Genomic DNA, 16,919 nt, shown 5'->3' with positions numbered 1-16,919 from the left:
TGCTCTCCCAGGGCCACCTCATGTCATGTGCACAAAGTGGATTTACCCGGAGAGCAATTCCACCGGCTCCCCTGGAAGGAGATAGGTGCTCTCCTGGTTCAATATTGCACTTAATTTGATCTACATTCACTGCCACAAACCCTCCCAAACCAAATCCTTTGGAGCAAACAATGCAATGCTTCTCCTTTAATTGCTGGCTCAAGACTTTCCATTCAGTCAATCAGGAAAAACACAGAATGAGAATGCTCAAGTGAAGCCCTGCAACACATAAAAACTGTCATGAAATGGACACACGCAGAAGATAGAGTACAAAATTAATTCTGTGCTTTGGGCCAGCAATCACCAATCTCTTTGTTCCAAAGTCAGGCTTGGGGAAACACCCCAAGTGTTACACACTGGGCACAGCCCCCAGGGAATGGAGTGAGGCACAATAAAATCAGGTGATGAATGGGCAGAATCTGCAGTGGTTGCTTGACCATAAACCTGTCATGTCAGCTGCTTGCTCTGTGGGCAGAAGGAGCAGTTGTGTGAAGAGAGAAAAAACCAAACCCCAGTGTGACATAAAAGTGAGACAAAATCCTGTCCTTACCGTTCTGCTCATCCAGCTCATTCCCAATTTCCTGCCCCATTTGTTTTTGCCGGGATATGATTGAAGAAAGAGCATCGAGTCCAGCATCTTGTTCTGCACCAGGAAAATACATTAAATTACTTTAAGAGGTTGCTGAAATGCCAGGCTATATAAAATAGGTAGAAGTGAAGAAAAAAAAATCTTCTCTGTGCTTAAAGGGCTAAAATGTATTAAGAAAAACACATGAACACAACATGAAAATTAATCCTTATGGCAACAGTACTCTTGAAATAATGTGAATGATGGGTAAATAATTTCTCTGCTCTGGCTGGGACGTTTTGCTGAGGATCCAAAAAAAAATCCAAGAATTTAACATTCAGCTGTTACTCAATCATAAATGCAGGCAATTTTCTGGCACACACACAGCGAGCTCCTGATTAGCCTTTTTAAATTTTCCAAGCAACTTTTAAGTTGCTTTCTTTATGAATAAAAGAAAACAGGTGATGCAAACACTAAAGAATTCAAAGAGATTTTTAAAGCTGCAAGAGGACACAGAGGGCGGGGGAGCAGCTGAGGGAGAGGGGATGAGGGCAGTGAAGGTGTGATGTGCTCCCAGGGCTCTGCAGAATCCGGGGGGAAGAGGATGAAAATGCCCAGTGAAAATGCCCATGTGCCCTGTGCTCTGCAGGCACCAGGGAGCTCTTCAGCCAAAATGTGCAGCTCTCCCTGCCCTGAGCTGCCACGAGGGGCCCAAGAGGAGCCGCAGAGGGGCAGTGCCCAGGGCACAGCAGTGATGCCCAAACAGGGTGGCCAGGACACCCTTCACTTCAACAGCCCTCCAACACCTCATTCAGCCTCAGTTTAATTACCCATAATGTCATTAAACCCCAGCTGAGGTTCCTCCTGGACCATCCAGGTTCTCCTGAGGTGCAAACAAGTTGTTCCCAGGCAGAGTAAAGCAGTTCTTATCTGGAGACTGATTTCCTTCCATCACTTCCAATACTTTAATTGCCTGGAAATGACCTCATTAACCACCTGACCTCCCCAGGCTGACATTTCCCAACACTTCTAAAGTCAGAGGTTCCTTATGGGTGCAGAGGGCCAAAATCTAAAGACTCTAGCTGGAGGAGTTAGTTCTTACCTTGTTCCAATTCAACAAGACATTTAATACATCCATTAATTAACACCCCTACACCCAGAGCAGTTATGGCATCGCACTGCACACCAAAACCATGAATATGGGCAAAATCAGGACTTTCAACTTTTAATGTAAGAAGTTGCATCCAATTAAGAACATTGCAAGCACCCTGCTGCTCCTGCAAACAGAGAGCAGCTGCTGGAGCTGCAGTGTTTGACATCTGTAAATTATAAAACTTCAGCACAGGTTGGTGTACTGAAGTTCAGATAAAGGCTCCTCTCAGAGCCCCAGAGATGCTCAAAACAACCAGAAAGGCTCCTGTACCTTCAATGATCCTTCTCTGCTGCTGCCTAAGCTCATCAAAGCCAAGTCCTCTGGTCTCCTCCGATTCTTCCAAGAGCCAAGGGTTGGTGATGCCTCGTTTGGCCCCTCCTGCCATGAGGCTGGATCTGAAAAACGTCCCAGTGAGTGATTTCCAACCCCCTGGCAGCCAACAGCCCATGGGGCTCAACACCCCATGGGGCTCTGTGCAATCCCAGGAGGAGTCAGCCAAAAGCAATCCCCGATAACAAATCCATCTCACAGGCTGGGAGAGGTAAGGAAGGAGAGAATTCATTTTACAGGGATAAACAGATTGTGCAACATATCCACATAAAATGCTGTTTGCATGTAGAACACACAACATTCCTGGGAAAATACATTATTCCTATATTTGCTAAGTGATCAAAGCACAAACTTATAAAAATATTGCTACAGCCTCAAACACTAACAGGATCCACTTGTTATTGAGATGCAAATCAGATGAGACTCTTAATTCCCTGCAACCCTGACCAAACCTAACCAGGAACATTCCTGAATTTCAAGAACTGTAGATGGACACAGGTCCCTTCCTACATTTCCAGCCTGAAAGAGAAGCCAGGAACACACACTCTTAAATGAAAGAGTAATTAAATAATGGGTTTTCTTTTCAAAGAATTATGGCTTGAGATTGTTCACATTATAGACACTTCCCTGGTGACCACAGAAAACAAGTTTTCCATGTCCAGGGCACATAAATCCAAGCAGTAAAATGAAACCCCACTTAAACATTTCCTCAATACCAGATTTCTGGTTTCTGCCTTTCAGCTCTTCACTGGTTTCTCCTACAAAACAGATCTCACGACAGACTGAGAGTCCCCTGAACCCACAAGTGCAGCTCAGGTTTGGGGGGAGGCATGGTAAGCTTGCTTCCCCCACATATGTTCACAAGCTGGAGCTTCTGCTTTCTGCTTTCCTTTCTTTAAACTCTGTATTTCATTCCCATTTTACCTTTTCCCTGCTCTTTCCCAAAGCACTCCCACAAACAACCCAAGAATAGAGAAGGTTTTTAGGATCTCTCAAATTCCCAATGATTTTAGTTCTGACCTAAATGTGAATGTTGCAGTTGTTTTGGTGTTTTGAATTGAGTTTTTAATTGAGCTGCCCTCAGGAGATGCTCTGACTCTGCCCAGTGCCCACCTCTGCAGGACATCCCTGTGTGGCCAAAGCCCCAGGGCAGGAGGGCGCAGGGACAGCGGGGCCAGGAGGGCTCCGGGCCCTGCGGGCACTGAAGGTGTCCGAGCACAGCCCCGAGCTCCTGGAGGAATCCCGGGCAGCTGGGGACATCTCCTGGCCGTGGGATGGAGCAGCACTGCTGGAAAATCCCCCGCACACGGGACAGAGCTCTTCAGCTCCTCTCCCTGGCCGCTGGAACGTGGGGACTGCCCTCCAGCTCAAGGTGAAGTCAGAATGAAAAATGGAGAAACACAGAAAAATAGAACAAAACAAATTTTTTTTAAAAATAGAAGTTGCTAAAAATCACTTTTTATAAACCTCAACATCTCCCTTAAGCATCCCAGTGATGCTGAACCCCAAAGCAGAGCCAGCCCTGCAGTGCCACGGACCAAGGGTGTCAAGGGCAGCACCAGAGATCAGCTGGGATTGTTCTGCATTCCTGTCCTGCATCTCCATTAAATTTCCATTATTTATCCAGGTTGGCAATCAGGCTTGATTAGACAAACTTACACACACCTGGAATGCAGTTTTATACATTAGCCAGCTTTCCCCCTGCTCCGGGGGATTAAATATGCTCTTTTATCCCCCGGTCCCATAACTGGCAGCAGGTTTGTGAACACCACAGAAGCATTGCAGTGATGATGTGGAAACATCACTGTAGCTCACCCAATTCAGTTCAATTAGAAGGACACAAAACCCAGGGTAACAACATCTGACAAAGTTGTTTAACTAAAGCAAAGGGAACATAAAGCTCTCTGCTTGCTAAAAAGAGCACGACTATTTCTGCCTGTTAAAAAACAGCCAAGGCAAGCAAATTTGAAATAATTTGCAGCTCTGTCTCTCTCCCTCCCACCAGTGCTCTGCCCTATTCTTGTAGGTTGGGTCATGACAAGTGGTCTGCTCGTTACAATAATCTTTGTGACATGTTTGGTAACTGCCTTCCCACACAACACAGCAGAACTTCCTCCTGCCTCTGATCCTGCCCTGCTTCGCCTGGCTGGTGTGAAGATTAAAGCTTATCCAATTAGCCACCCACTGCCTCCGCCAAGTTAATCACGCAAATCTTGGGAGCCTCGCAGAGCACTGGAGTGTGGGGATGGCTTTTGATGATGGGAGCAGATTTAACTAATTACAAGGCTCAGCAATGCTGCTGAGTTTAAAAGGTGATGGGGTTTAAAATCAGGGAGCTCTGCCACTGCCTAACAAGGGAGGGCTTGTCTTATTGTTTCACTGATGATCCTTAGAACACCTCCCAAGTAACTTAGATTACTCAACCAGTACTTACTTTAGGCCAAGGCCACACATCGAGGCTTAGGGCTTTACAAGACTGATCAGCAAGACTGAGCCTTGAACAAAGCCTGGGTCATATGACAATTGGGTGGATGATCACTTGAACATTCCCTGACCTGCAGAGGGGCTCTTTGAAGCACCCAGGGCACCCCAGCCTGGCTGCACAGGTCACTCCCCACAGGGGTGCTGCAGGACTGGGGCATTCTCTCACTTACACTGCTCACTCTGTATTTTTAGGAAGCTCCAAGCTAATAAATAAAACAACAACAACAACAACAAAAAATTAACATACAAAATAGAAACCCTCTCTATCTCTCCAAAAAGCCCATGACAGGCGAGATGAGCACAGGCACTTCCAAATCCCCTCCAGGTACCATCCCAGGTGGAGATTTCCCCACAGGAACCTCTCCTGATGGGAAGCCTCCAGCGTTCCCTACAGCTGGCAGAGGACTTCCAGCCCCACCAGCACACGAACTGCTGTTCCCACATTCCAGGAGTTTCCATGTTGCTTTGACACCACTTCCCTGTGGCTGAGTTCACCAGTCCCACTGCTTCAAGGACTGAGCTGCCTGGGGAGGGTGTGGGACAATCCCGACCACGCTGGTTCATGACCACATCAGGGCTGGAAAGCCCCAGCCCTAGATCTGATCCTGGGACTCAGGTGCTCTCCTGGATGGACGATTCCCTCTCTTCCCACCCTTCCCATCCACCTCCCAGAAGTGAGGCCAGCCCCAGCCAGCTCAGGATGCTGCAGCCAGGAGGCTCCAGCACGAACTGGGAGGGAGAAGGACACCAGGAAGCACTTTCAGAGGCCCCTGAACAACTCTTGTTCATTTTATTTCCTAAAGAGCATTTCCTCCCCATCAACAAGAGCCAGGTTCCCAAAAGCATTTGACACCTGAAGCCAGGCACTCAACTAAAGCCTGTTTGGCATTAGGCAAAATTCCTGTTTGGATCAAGGCTGAAATACCTTCCATCTGTCAGGAAGGTCTTCAACCAGGAAAAATGGTGATCCACACTAAAGAGAAAAAAGAATATGGACTCTTTAAAAATGTACCTGGGATAGCTCTTACTGAAGGTGCTTTGTGTCCCACAGATACCAGAAGTTGTCTCTGTTTTTGAGGAATTCCAAGAGACATCAGGGAAGGCCAGTGAATTTATTGATTCTCTGGTGACTGACGGGGACTTCTCCAGCCTGAGACCTGGTCAGACAGGAGCAGGAACATTCCCATTCCTCTGTCTCTATAGATGTTTAAATACTCTAAAAGTTGGACATGTGACATCCAGAAAGTCAATGTTCCTGGTTGCTTTTCCCACTCCTGCCTTTGGAATGCAGTGAACCCCTGGGAATTCTGCCCCATTAAAGCCCCTGTTCTAACAACCTGCACAGATCTCTCCCAAGGAGAAAAGGGGGCAGAAGATACTGAAATTGTTATTAAAACCCAATTAAAGGAAATGTAACTGGCCCTGCTCAAGGGGAGTCAGGCAAACAGCACAACCTTTCCCTGGAAAATTCCAGTGGCACCTTAATTAAGGCTGGAAGGGGCAGGAATGCTGTCCCTGAGCCATGGAGCGTCCTGCCCGCAGTTGTCACTTGGGATCAACCCTGAGATCATTACAGCTCAGCCCTGCACCCCAGAAACAACCCTGAGATCTTTAAAGCTCAGCCCTGCACCCCAGAAACAGCCCTGAGATCATTAAAGCTCAGCCCTGCATCCCAGAAACAACCCTGAGATCATTACTCAGCCTTGCACCCCAGAAACAGCCCCAGAGCAGCTTTCAAAGGATGTAAAACTCACTGAGTGGTGACCAAACGTAAACCAGCTTAATTCCAGGGAAAACCTCCCAGCCCCAGGCCCTGGGATAATAAATATGTGATCAGTGGTGCAGGAAGGTTAATGAAAGGAAGGGCTGCTGGCAAGAACAGGACCTGGGCACCGTGGGTGTCACATCAGGCCTGGATTAGATATGGGAAAGCAGCACAAGCCAGGCAAGTGTCGCTGCTCAGCTTCATCAAACTCCAGGTGCTGATTTTTCTAATGCAGGGAAAAGCTGAGTGGCAGCTCCAGGCACATTCCAGGGTGGGCTCTGCCACCTCCAGGATCCCAAAGCTGGGCCAGGACTCTGCAGGGATTTCAGAGGGACCCGGAGCTGGGAACGGCAGCTGAGCCCTACAGACCCTGGGGGCCCGTGCCTGAGACCAGCTCCTGCCAAGGGTTCTCAAACTCCTTCCAAGCTCCTTCCAAGACCCCTCCAAAGTCCTTCCAAATTTCTTCTAAGATGCCTCCAAGTTCCTTCCAAGATCCCTCCAAGCTCCTTCCAATCTCCTCCCAAGTTCCCTCCAATCTCTTTCCAAGCTCTTTCCAAGTCCCTTCCCTCCAGACCCACACTCAGCCCAGGCTCAGACAAGAGAGCAAAGTTGGATTTCCTGGCACAAAATTCAGGGCCTGGGTTGTCTCTGCCTGTACCCCTGAAAACCAGACCCACAAGGGAGACAATGGAAGGGATGTGAATTTACCAGATGGAACATTTGGCATAGTCTTAACCATTTTTAATAAAAGGAGTTAAAAGAGAACTATAAAACATCAAGCCTTGCAACACTAGCAAATAAATACTCTCCCTGATGTTATCTTCTGCTGGAAAATACTGGATTCCCTGCTCATTCCTAATGGGACTTGAAATTATCAAGGGATTTTGGTATTTTCCTCCTGTTTGCCTTGACACCTTCTGGCTGGGGCAAGCCAAGGTTGAATCCCTGAAGCAGCACCCTGCCAACACTGCCCTGGCACAGCAGGGATGGCCACCAAGGCCACACCAGCTCAGGGACTGCTCAGGGCAGGGGACACACAAGAGCTCTCCCACATCACAGTCTCACATTTTGCCTACTCGCTGTTTTATGTGTTTTGGGTGACTCAGTGAGAGATTTAAGAGCCAACACAACAAGAGGAGCTGCACTGAGCTCTGGAGAATCCAAACCTTGATCAATTGTATGGGTTCAAGCATGGTCTGCAGGTTTATCACCTGCAGCAGGTGCTGCCTTGATGTCTGCACACATGCAAAGATGACAAACAAGTCACAATCAGACGTCACAGAATGGGCTGGAAGGGAGCTTACATCCTACCCAGTGCCACCCCTGCTATGGCAGGGACACCTTCCACTGTCCCAGGCTGCTCCAAGCCCCAGTGTACAACCTGGCCTTGGGCACTGCCAGGGACCCAGGGGCAGCCACAGCTACTCCGGGCAAGAAAGGCAGTGCAGGTTTGGGTGTAACAAACACACCAGAGAACACAAGCACTGAAGCCAAGCCCTTCACCACCTCACTGAAGAGACCCTCAGCAAACATAAATACACTCAGGAATTCAGAAAAGCATCAGCTGAACTCTGGGCATCACCAAAACCAGGGCCCCACAGGCAGCACTCACAGAGAACTGCCAGGAACGTGCTGTCACTGACAAAACCACATCACTTCTACAAAAATGGCTCTCCCTTTGTTACCTGCAGGGGTAAATGCTATCACCTCAGGGGTGATATCACTCAAAGCACAGACCCTGTGGGGACTGCAGGGGACAGTGCCATACCTGCTCATGTCTGGCTCCAAGCCTTCATTCCTGTAGGATGCCTCGAGCTGTTTGTGCCGTGTCAGGAGCTCGTCCACCAAATTCTGCCTCCTGTCTCCCTCCAGCTGCGTGCTGATGGTTTTGGGTTAAGGACCAAACTCAGAAACACCGAAAAGCTTTCATGTCATTATGTAAAATAATACTTGTTATACATTCTTAAAATAAATCAGACTTCCTGATCGTCAAAATTGACAATTTTAACTCAAAAAAAAAGGCTTCAAGATCTAAGAGGATTGGTCACATTTTCCTGAATGAAACCTGCTGTTATTTTAAATGTGTTTCTGATCTTTACATTAATGTTTCATACAGTGGCCATAAAATTATCTTTATGCCATCATCTCAAACTAATTAGAGAACTGAAAGGCCATTTACTACCAAATTAGCATCAAGAATAGCAATTCCCTCTCCAAAATCCAACCAAAGTCATTTTTTGTTTATTAGTTGGTGTCTAACACTGACAGTGTAGCAGTGATGCACAGGTTAAGCTCAGAGAAGGATGAGATTTCTTAAAAGAGCTCCAAATTACACTGACACCACCATGGCAGGGCCAAGCAGAACAGAGCCTTTAAAACCAGCGGGGTATTTCTCATCTCACTTCACTGGAGGCTCCTCACACAGACCAGGGGAGCAGCTCCCAGACAAGTGATCAGAGAAAAACCAAAATTTTCCTTTCAGCGTCTGCTTCCACTTGCAATTCATGAGCAGAGGAACAATTCACACAGTGTCTCAAGAGCTGTGGCTTCCACAGGGAAGCTGTGTGGGCTTTTTAAAATTAACCTTAGTGACATCCTGACGGACTTCTAACTCTCTCCTACTGCTGAGTGGGTCCAGCAATGCTGAACTGGTCTGGGTGTGTCTTCTGCCACAGCAGCAGCATCTGCCTGCTCAAGCAGCCACTGGGCAGGGGAGTTCAGCCCTGGCCATCAGCACAGCACTCAGGCTCGGGGCTCGGGAGGGATTTCTGCTGTGCCAGGCTGAAATTAAATATTCCTCCCTCAAACCAGACTGGACCTGGATACCTTCAGGGAGATGGATAAACTGTGACTCCTTAACCTGATTCTTCCAGCATACCTCAGTCTAGCTGTGGAGTGACACTCCTAGCAGAGGATCTGTCATTTCTTCCCAAGGCGTATTTCACAGCATTTTGATCAATCTGAAGCTGCAGCCCTGCTGTTTCTGAAGTCAGCCAAAGTCAGGATACCCCAGCCCTGCCCACAGCCTGAACAAAGCTTCCTCCTTCCTTTTAGCAAGGCCTGGCCAAGAGAAAATGCCAAGAGAAAATGGAAAAGAAAATGCCAAGAGAAAATGTCACCTGGCGAGTTTAGTGCTGGACAGTGACCCTGCTGATACACCAGCACAGACAGCACCAGGCAGTCTGAGGTGCCTCAGATATCTTGTCAAGCTCCTCTCAGCCCATCCTGCTCAGGATGGTGACACAGAGGTGACCAGAGCCAGGCCCCCTCCCAGCACCCCAGAGCCGCCCAGCCCTTCCTGTGCTGCAGCTGCCGTGAAAACAACAACCAGCAGCACAGAGACAGTTCTGGTGACAAACCGTCCTGCAGAGGGAACGAGGGGAGAACCCAGAGCGTGTGGCAGAAGAGTGCCAGCACGTTTTGCACTGTGCCCAGAGGGGCAGGGGCGCTGTTGGCAGATACATCTGGCGCGTCGACACCGCCCGCAGCAGCAGCTCCCTCAGCTGCTCAATCTTCTCCCTGAGGCTCTGCAGCGAGGACCTGATGGCCACATTGACCTGTGGGAACAAGAGATGGTCACTGGCCTGGTGGCCACACTGGCCTGGGGGAACAGGAGATGTCACTGGCCTGCTCTGTTAGGTCTGCATGACATTTCACACTGCTTCATGACAATATATTTAACTTTTACTGCACAGGTGTGAAGGGCTCCACTGCAGCCCCAGAGAGCCTGTTCAGAGCCAAAAGTCACTGCAGGCTGCTTACAAAACAGTGGAAGAGTTTCACAAACACAATTCTAAGGCATTAATGCTCATGACTACGGAAAGCTGTCTTTCAAGTCTTTATAAACACACTTCTTCATATGGGCAAAACATTTCAGCACATTTTAATATTTTCCAGATAAATTTCCAGCTCTTTCCTCGATCTTCAATAAAATACAGGCACCAGCTTCTTTTGCCTCTGGGTTTCTTTCCCAGCTACCAGGATCAGAAAGAAGGCTGCTACAGGTTCACACATTCCCTGCACTGAACTCCTCCAGAGTTGAAACTTAAGACCCCAAAGAAATTCAGATTGTTCCATTTCCCTTCTCAGCAGCACCCAGGACTCCCAATCCGTTCTCACCACTGACCTGCCCAAGATGCAGATGTGTCTGTTCTCAATAAAAATGTAATTCAGTCATTCTTCCCTGCTGCAAGCAAACCCCAGGCTTACAGAAATCCTCCTGCTTTCTCCCCACCCCTTCCCAACCCAAACTCCATTATCCTCTTAGTTTTTCCTCCTCAGATGTTACTTCTTTTCATTCCCGTTATGCAGCAAAAACCACTCTAACTGCAATTAACAATGCAAATCGTCCTAATTAAGACTTGCTGTGCCTCTTGTTTACAAGCTGTAGCTTGCAATGGGCAGCAACCCCAGCTGCTCCGTGGGGAACTGGGACCAGAGAGGAATATCTGCTCTCCCTGTCAGTCCTGCTTTCCTGGAGACACAGAGGCAGCAGCAGCTCTCTGCAGGGTCAGTGCTGCCAGACCCTGGCTGTGCACCGGCGTGGCAGCACAGCCTCAGGAGATTAAACCTCTCTGACTCGGTGCAGTTTGCTCTCAAACACCACCACAGCCAACAGAGAGCAGCCAGGCTGAGGCAGCCAAAATCCACCTCTGGACCAAGGCAGCCCAACAGCAGCACAGCAGCAGATCCAGCCCAGCATGCGGGATCAGCGATTTTGGGAATGCTGAAGCCTCTGAGTGGCCTCCAGCTCTGCAATCAGGTAATTAAAGGTCTTTTCATTTGTTCTCAGCTCCAGGTGGAGAATGCTGCATTTGACTGACCCAGAACAGCAACAGAGCACAAAGGTGACATGGCCAAAAAAGTCACCAAATGCAGCCACCTGGCCAGGAACTGCAGTGAGAGAACAAAAGACTTCACCTCCTTTACAGAAAACTAAGAAGAAAAGAAACCAAGGGAAGTTTTATGATGAGCTTAATAGAGCAGAGTTCACAGATGGTAAGTGCTGGATTAAAATCTTTCCTCACAGTTTATTTTTCCATTTTAGATGTTATGCTCTATTTTTGGCTCTGCAACAAGCAGTAAGTTTGTCAGCCAAGCTAATGACAAAATACTATAAAAATAAAAGCTGTTTACATTCTCCCTACAAGGCCAATGTTGTACAAAGACATTTTCCTGCATTACAGCACTCAGGAGGCACAGGACACACGACTGCTCAGCCGTGGGTTTCTCAACAGGCATTTCTGTTATGAAAACACCTCTCTGGTTGTTGGAAACTTGTTTAGAATCAAACACTGCCAAATATTCCTCTTTACCTTAATGGATTAAAGGAGGCTGGAAAACACAGAGCATGGGACAAATGATTTTATGGAGAAGTCAGTCACCCGTGCAATGTTTCCATAAAACACAACCTCAGAGAGTTCCAGCCCCAGAAAGGCTCCAAACAACACCAACCCCACGTTTCATTGGGGTTTGGACTCCTCAGAGGTGGCACTGATGGCAGTAGAGGACTTTGCCCTCTATAAATACAGATTGAGCAGCAATCTTTTTAGTGGTCTTCTGCTGTTGAGGTGGATCTGCACAATTCTGATAATTTACCATCCTGAAAGCAGGAATTTAATCTGCACCTCCAAACACTCCAAAGCCAGAGAAAATACTGCTCTCAAATCCCACTTATTTGGGGTTTCTAGAACCCCTTCCCCACTCCTGCTGAACTGTGGCAGCCATTTGGCAGCACTGATTATTGTGCACAGCCCACACACTTTTCCTCAGAAGGAAACATTTCCAAAATGACATTTGATTTGAACACCACTCAGCAAAGTGAGTGGCCCAGCAGATCCAGTGATCAGGCGTTCCATTACAGCCCTGATGTAGAGAGGAGGGAGAAAAAGCTCAGGAGCTTTAATTATGCCAATTATTATAAATGACCGACTCAAGAGCTTACAGCAATTTTCATCTGAACACAGCCAAGGGAGCAGGTAATGACTCAAAGCTGCTCCTGAAGGAAAGGATGAGGCTTTGAACCCCAGGGAAGGCAGCGTCCTGAAAACCTTACCTTCATTTTATTTCTTAAAAAGGAAGTGTGGAGAACACAACATTCCTGGGTAAGCTCCAGCTGCTGCTTCTTATTCCTATTTAACTCTGGGCTTGTATTTTGTTACAAATGCAGCTAAAACAAGGCTGCAAAATCCCTGTCCCCTCTGATCTGCAGCCACTGCAAAAGGCAGGAGCCAGCCCTGGGGGAGGAACATCTGTTCCCTGTTCACAGAGAGAGGGCACAGAGCAGCTGCTGAGCATCCCAACATCCCTGAGCCTCTGGGACAGCTCCATCCCAGCATGCCAACATCCCTGAGCCTCTGGAAAAGCTCCATCCCAGCATCCCAACATCCCTGAGCCTCCGGGAAAGCTCCATCCCAACATCCCTGAGCCTCCGAGACAGCTCCATCCCAGCATCCCAACATCCCTGAGCCTCCGGGACAGCTCCATCCCTACATCCCTGAGCCTCCGGGACAGCTCCATCGCGGCAGGGACAGCCCGGAGCAGGCAGCAGGGTGTGCCCAGCACCGTCACAGCCCCTCCCTTAAACCAGCGCTGCTGCGCGCAGAGATTCACTGCTGCTAAACCCCAATGAGCTTCGTGACACTGGGAAGCCACTGTCCATTCCAGAACTGTCCCTTTACAGACACCCCAAGGGACAGACACGGCCGTGGGACACAACCTTCCGCCGCGGGGACAGCGACAGTGACACAGCCCCAGCCCCGGCCCCGGCCCGCCCCTTCCGCAGCTGCCACCGCCCTCCCTCGGCCCCGCATCCCGGGAATCCCGCATTCCTGGGAATCCCGCATTCTTGGGAACGCCGCTCTCCCTCGGCCCCGCATTCCTGGGAATCCCGCCCTCCTTGGCCCCACATCCCGGGAACCCCGCACATTTAAACGCAGCCCGTGCCCAGCACAGCCCAGCCCCAAACCCCCCGGGCCCCTCCCTGCCGGGGCACCTTGGCCGAGCTCTCCCCGCTCCGCTGGTAGCGGTTCCGCTCCTGGATCCTCTCGGCGATGTCCTGGGCCAGCTGGCGAGCGGCGGCGAGCTGCGGGAGCCTGCGGGCACGGCAGCGGCTGAGCCCGGGGCCCGGGACGGGCTGCGACCCGCCGGGATGGGCTGGGATGGTCTGGGACCCGCCGGGATCGGCTGGGATGGGCTGGGACACGCCGGGATCGGCTGGTATAAGCCTCGGGAAAAGGCCCGGGAGGGGAAAGCACAACACCCCCAAAACACACACCCACACAGCCCGGGATGCGCTTTGGGGAAGGACCCCGGGAAGGGCAGGAGCAACAACCCCAGCATACACCCGGGGCGGGCTTTGGGAAGGCACAACCCCCCCCCACCCCTCATAGCCCGGCTCCGCTCCCGCCCCTGCCGGGCCCCGCAGGCTCCGGACGCTCCGCAGCCCCGGCAGGGCCGGTCCCGGCCCGGTCCCGACCCGCAGCCCCGGCCCGGCGCTCACCAGGGGTCCGGAGCCATCGCGGCCCCGGAACCTTCCCCGCGCTTCCGCCGGATCCGCCCGGACGCGCCGCGCGCAGGCGCCGGGAGAGGACGGAGGGGAAACGGGAGAGGGAGAAGGGAATGGGAGAGGGAGAAGGGAATGGGAGAGGAAGAGGGGAGAGGGAAAAGGGAATGGGAGAGGGAGAGGGGAAATGGGAGAGGAAGGAGAGCGGTACCGGGGTACGGGCCCGGGGCAGCGGAGCCGGCCCCAGGGGTGCAGCGGTGCGGGGAGCGCTGCGGGGCCGATGGCGCAGCGGTTCTGATGCGGTCCAGGCGCAGAGGGGCAGGGCAGGTGTGTGGGGGCAGAGGGGCAGGTGTGTGGGGTGCAGGGACAGAGATGCAGATGTTCAGGGTTTACGGGGCAGAGGTTCAGTGCACAGAGAGGCGCGTACAGAGGTTTGCAGTACAAGGTGCAGAGATGCAGATGTTCAGGGTTTAAGGGGCGGAGGTTCAGTGCACGGAGAGGCGTGTACAGAGGTTTTCAGAGATGCGGACCTTCAGGGTGCGGAGGTGCGCGGCATACGGTGCAGATGTGTGCAGGTGTGCACAGCACAGAACCAGAGCTGTCCCCACTCCTCCCTCCCGTGCCTCCTGCCACATAAACCCAACACTGCGCGGTGGCACCGGTTCCCTTCTCCAAATTCCCTGGCCATGCCCAGTGACAGTCGCTGCCCTCCCTGCCGGCGCCGATGTCCCCGCGGTCCCGGGTGACACTGGCGGTGCTGGCACCGTCGCTGTTTCGGCTGCGGTGGGCGCAGCCCCTCCCTCCCGCAAGCAGCTCCGCCAAGCCCTTCCCACCCCTGATCCGCCAGGATTTTCCCTCTCCCTTTGTTTTTGGGTGCGATCGGTGACTCAAATCGGGCACAAAGCCGAGGGGCGCTGCCAGCGGGGCTTTATGGCCCTCGTGACTCGCGGCTGCTGCGGCACGGCCGGGGCGTGTTGGTAACGATAAGTGATGACGATAGTGATAAGGACAATCGTAACAACAGCGATAACGATACTGATAACGATAACCAGCGCATCCCCGTCAGCATGTTCCCGTTCCTGGGAGATGATCCCGGCTCTGCTCCCCCATTCCCGGGCTGATCTCTGCTCCTCCGTTCCCGGGGCTGATCCCTGCTCTGCTCCCCCATTCCTGGGGCTGATCCCCGCTGTGTTCCCCCACTCTCGAGGCTCATCCCCGCTCTGCTCTCGGCGATGCCCTCGGAGCCGGAGCTGCCAAGCGCGGACCGAGAGGAGCCCCACGAGCGCTGGGGACCGGCCCAGACCCAGTCCCCAAGCACGGGGCGGCTCTGAGGAGATGCTGAGCAGCCCAGGCATCCCCTCACAGTTCCCGGCTGCTGTCCCGGGCAGGCCTGGGAACCCGCTGGGCTGGGCAGCGGGAACACGTCCCGCTCCTGTGCTCCCAGGGTCTCTGAGCCCCCCGCTGGCCCCGGCAGCCCCCCGGGGTGGGCTCCGGCCCCTGGCCCGGCTCTCTGCACACCCGGAGATGCTCCCGCAGCCGTGGCCATCAAACATTCATGGCCTTCGGCTGCGCTGCTCAGCCGGAGCCCCACGGCCTTTACATATTTCATATTTCGCCATTAAAAACGCATGAAGCGACATTTCCTTTCGCCCTGTCCCTAATTGCTTCCATCTCCGGAGCGCTGCCGGAGGTTCCGGAGCTGCGCCGGGCTGGCAGAAGAGGCGGCCGCTGTCCTGGAAAAGGCAAATGAGGATAAGGCGGGCGGCGAGGGCCGGGGAAAGGCAGCGGGAGCCGCTGCTGCCGGAGCTGGGCTGGAGCTGCGGAGAGAACGAGCGGCCCCTGGAGCGGGAGCAGAGCGGGGCGTGGTGCGGGGACCCCCGGGCCAGGAGCGGGGCTGGGGCCGGCCCTGCCCCTTCGGGAGCAGCCTGTGGAGCAGAGCCGCCCGCCAGGCTCCTGGACAGGCTCCGGGGCGGAGAAGAAGATAAGGATAAGGAGATAAGCACAAGGATAACTCCCCCTGGGAGACCCCCTCGCCCCCTCCCACCCGGCACAGCCCGAGGGTCTTTGCTGACCCTCGCCCCCACTCCCGGGGGCTCCCCGCTCGTCAGAAGCAGAGGCGGGGGGTGGGGGTGACGGGACAGCCGAGCTGCTCCCCAGGAATTCGGCCTAGCACGGAGCAGGCGAGGAGGAGGAGGAGGAGAGGGTCCTCCAGCAGGGAGCCTCGCTCGGGAGGTGCCGTAGGGCCGCGGTGCCAGCGGATGCTCAGGGAGGTGCTGCAGGTGCAGCCGGACGTGCAGGCAGGAACAACCTGCAGCTGCAACAGAAACAATCCGATTTGAAAGGCAAATAAACATCCTTTAAAATGTTAGGATGCCAATAAAAGTGCCCGCTAAGTGCGGCCTGAGCCGGGAGCTCTGCGGCAGCACTGTCGGCCCGGGGCGATGTCCTGGGAGCCTCTCCCGGCTGCTGGAGGCCGCTTTTCTCCAGCTCAGCCCTTCTGTCCGTGAGTGACCGCTCGGTCTGCGGCTCTGCAGCGCTCTGAGGCTCAAATCGATCGGTGCCAGCCATTCCCGGGGGCAGTGGGAACGCCGGGGCCCCGGGCCGTGCCCGCAGCAGCCGCAGCCGGAGCTCCGCCGGCAGCGGGGGCAGCCGGGGCTCGCTTCTCGCCGCGGGCCCGGTGTCCCCCTGGCCCCGGTTGCGGCCCCGCTGCTCCCCGCTCCTGTCCCCGGGCCCCCGCAGCGGGAAGCGGCGGCAGCCCCGCTACCTGGGCCGGGCTTTCCCGCTCAAGGACGGGCCATGGCCCGAGCCCCGCCCGCCTCAGCCCCCAGCACCTCCTGCCGCGGGCGCTGCGAGGGGAGCGAGCCCCAGAGCGGGAACACCAAGGTTATCCTGGGGGAAATAAAGGCTTCATTTACTGCTCGTGTTGCCGTTCGATGGTATCTCGGCCCACGGGGTGTTTACAGCCCCCCAGCCGGGCCGGGCGCGGAATTGGGGCAGGAAGGGGCGATGCGGGCGCGGAGCTGCTCCACCCCTCGCTGTGTTTACCCCAAATAAACCCCAGGGCCGCGGGCTCGCC

The 16,919-nt window shown here is 53.0% G+C and overlaps 1 protein-coding gene across 2 annotated transcripts in view; it reads right to left on the bottom strand.

Moving 5' to 3' along the window:
* Positions 1-13,973, bottom strand: part of STX8 (syntaxin 8) — an 84,675-nt gene extending 70,702 nt beyond the window's left edge. For both annotated transcript variants that reach the window (XM_063408850.1, XM_063408851.1), the window contains exons 1-6: positions 13,841-13,973; positions 13,334-13,433; positions 9,802-9,896; positions 8,108-8,218; positions 2,031-2,155; positions 590-682 (exon numbers count right to left, since the gene is read on the bottom strand). In XM_063408850.1, coding sequence (XP_063264920.1) covers positions 590-682; positions 2,031-2,155; positions 8,108-8,218; positions 9,802-9,896; positions 13,334-13,433; positions 13,841-13,857 — 541 coding nt within the window. In that variant the 5' untranslated portion in view covers positions 13,858-13,973. The remainder of the gene's footprint in view (positions 1-589; positions 683-2,030; positions 2,156-8,107; positions 8,219-9,801; positions 9,897-13,333; positions 13,434-13,840) is intronic.
* Between the last annotated feature and the right edge of the window lie 2,946 nt (positions 13,974-16,919).

Source organism: Prinia subflava, chromosome 12 (assembly GCF_021018805.1).
Source record: "Prinia subflava isolate CZ2003 ecotype Zambia chromosome 12, Cam_Psub_1.2, whole genome shotgun sequence".
In the NCBI taxonomy this organism is placed as follows: Eukaryota; Metazoa; Chordata; class Aves; order Passeriformes; family Cisticolidae; genus Prinia; species Prinia subflava.
This window is presented reverse-complemented; position numbering and strand designations above follow the sequence as displayed.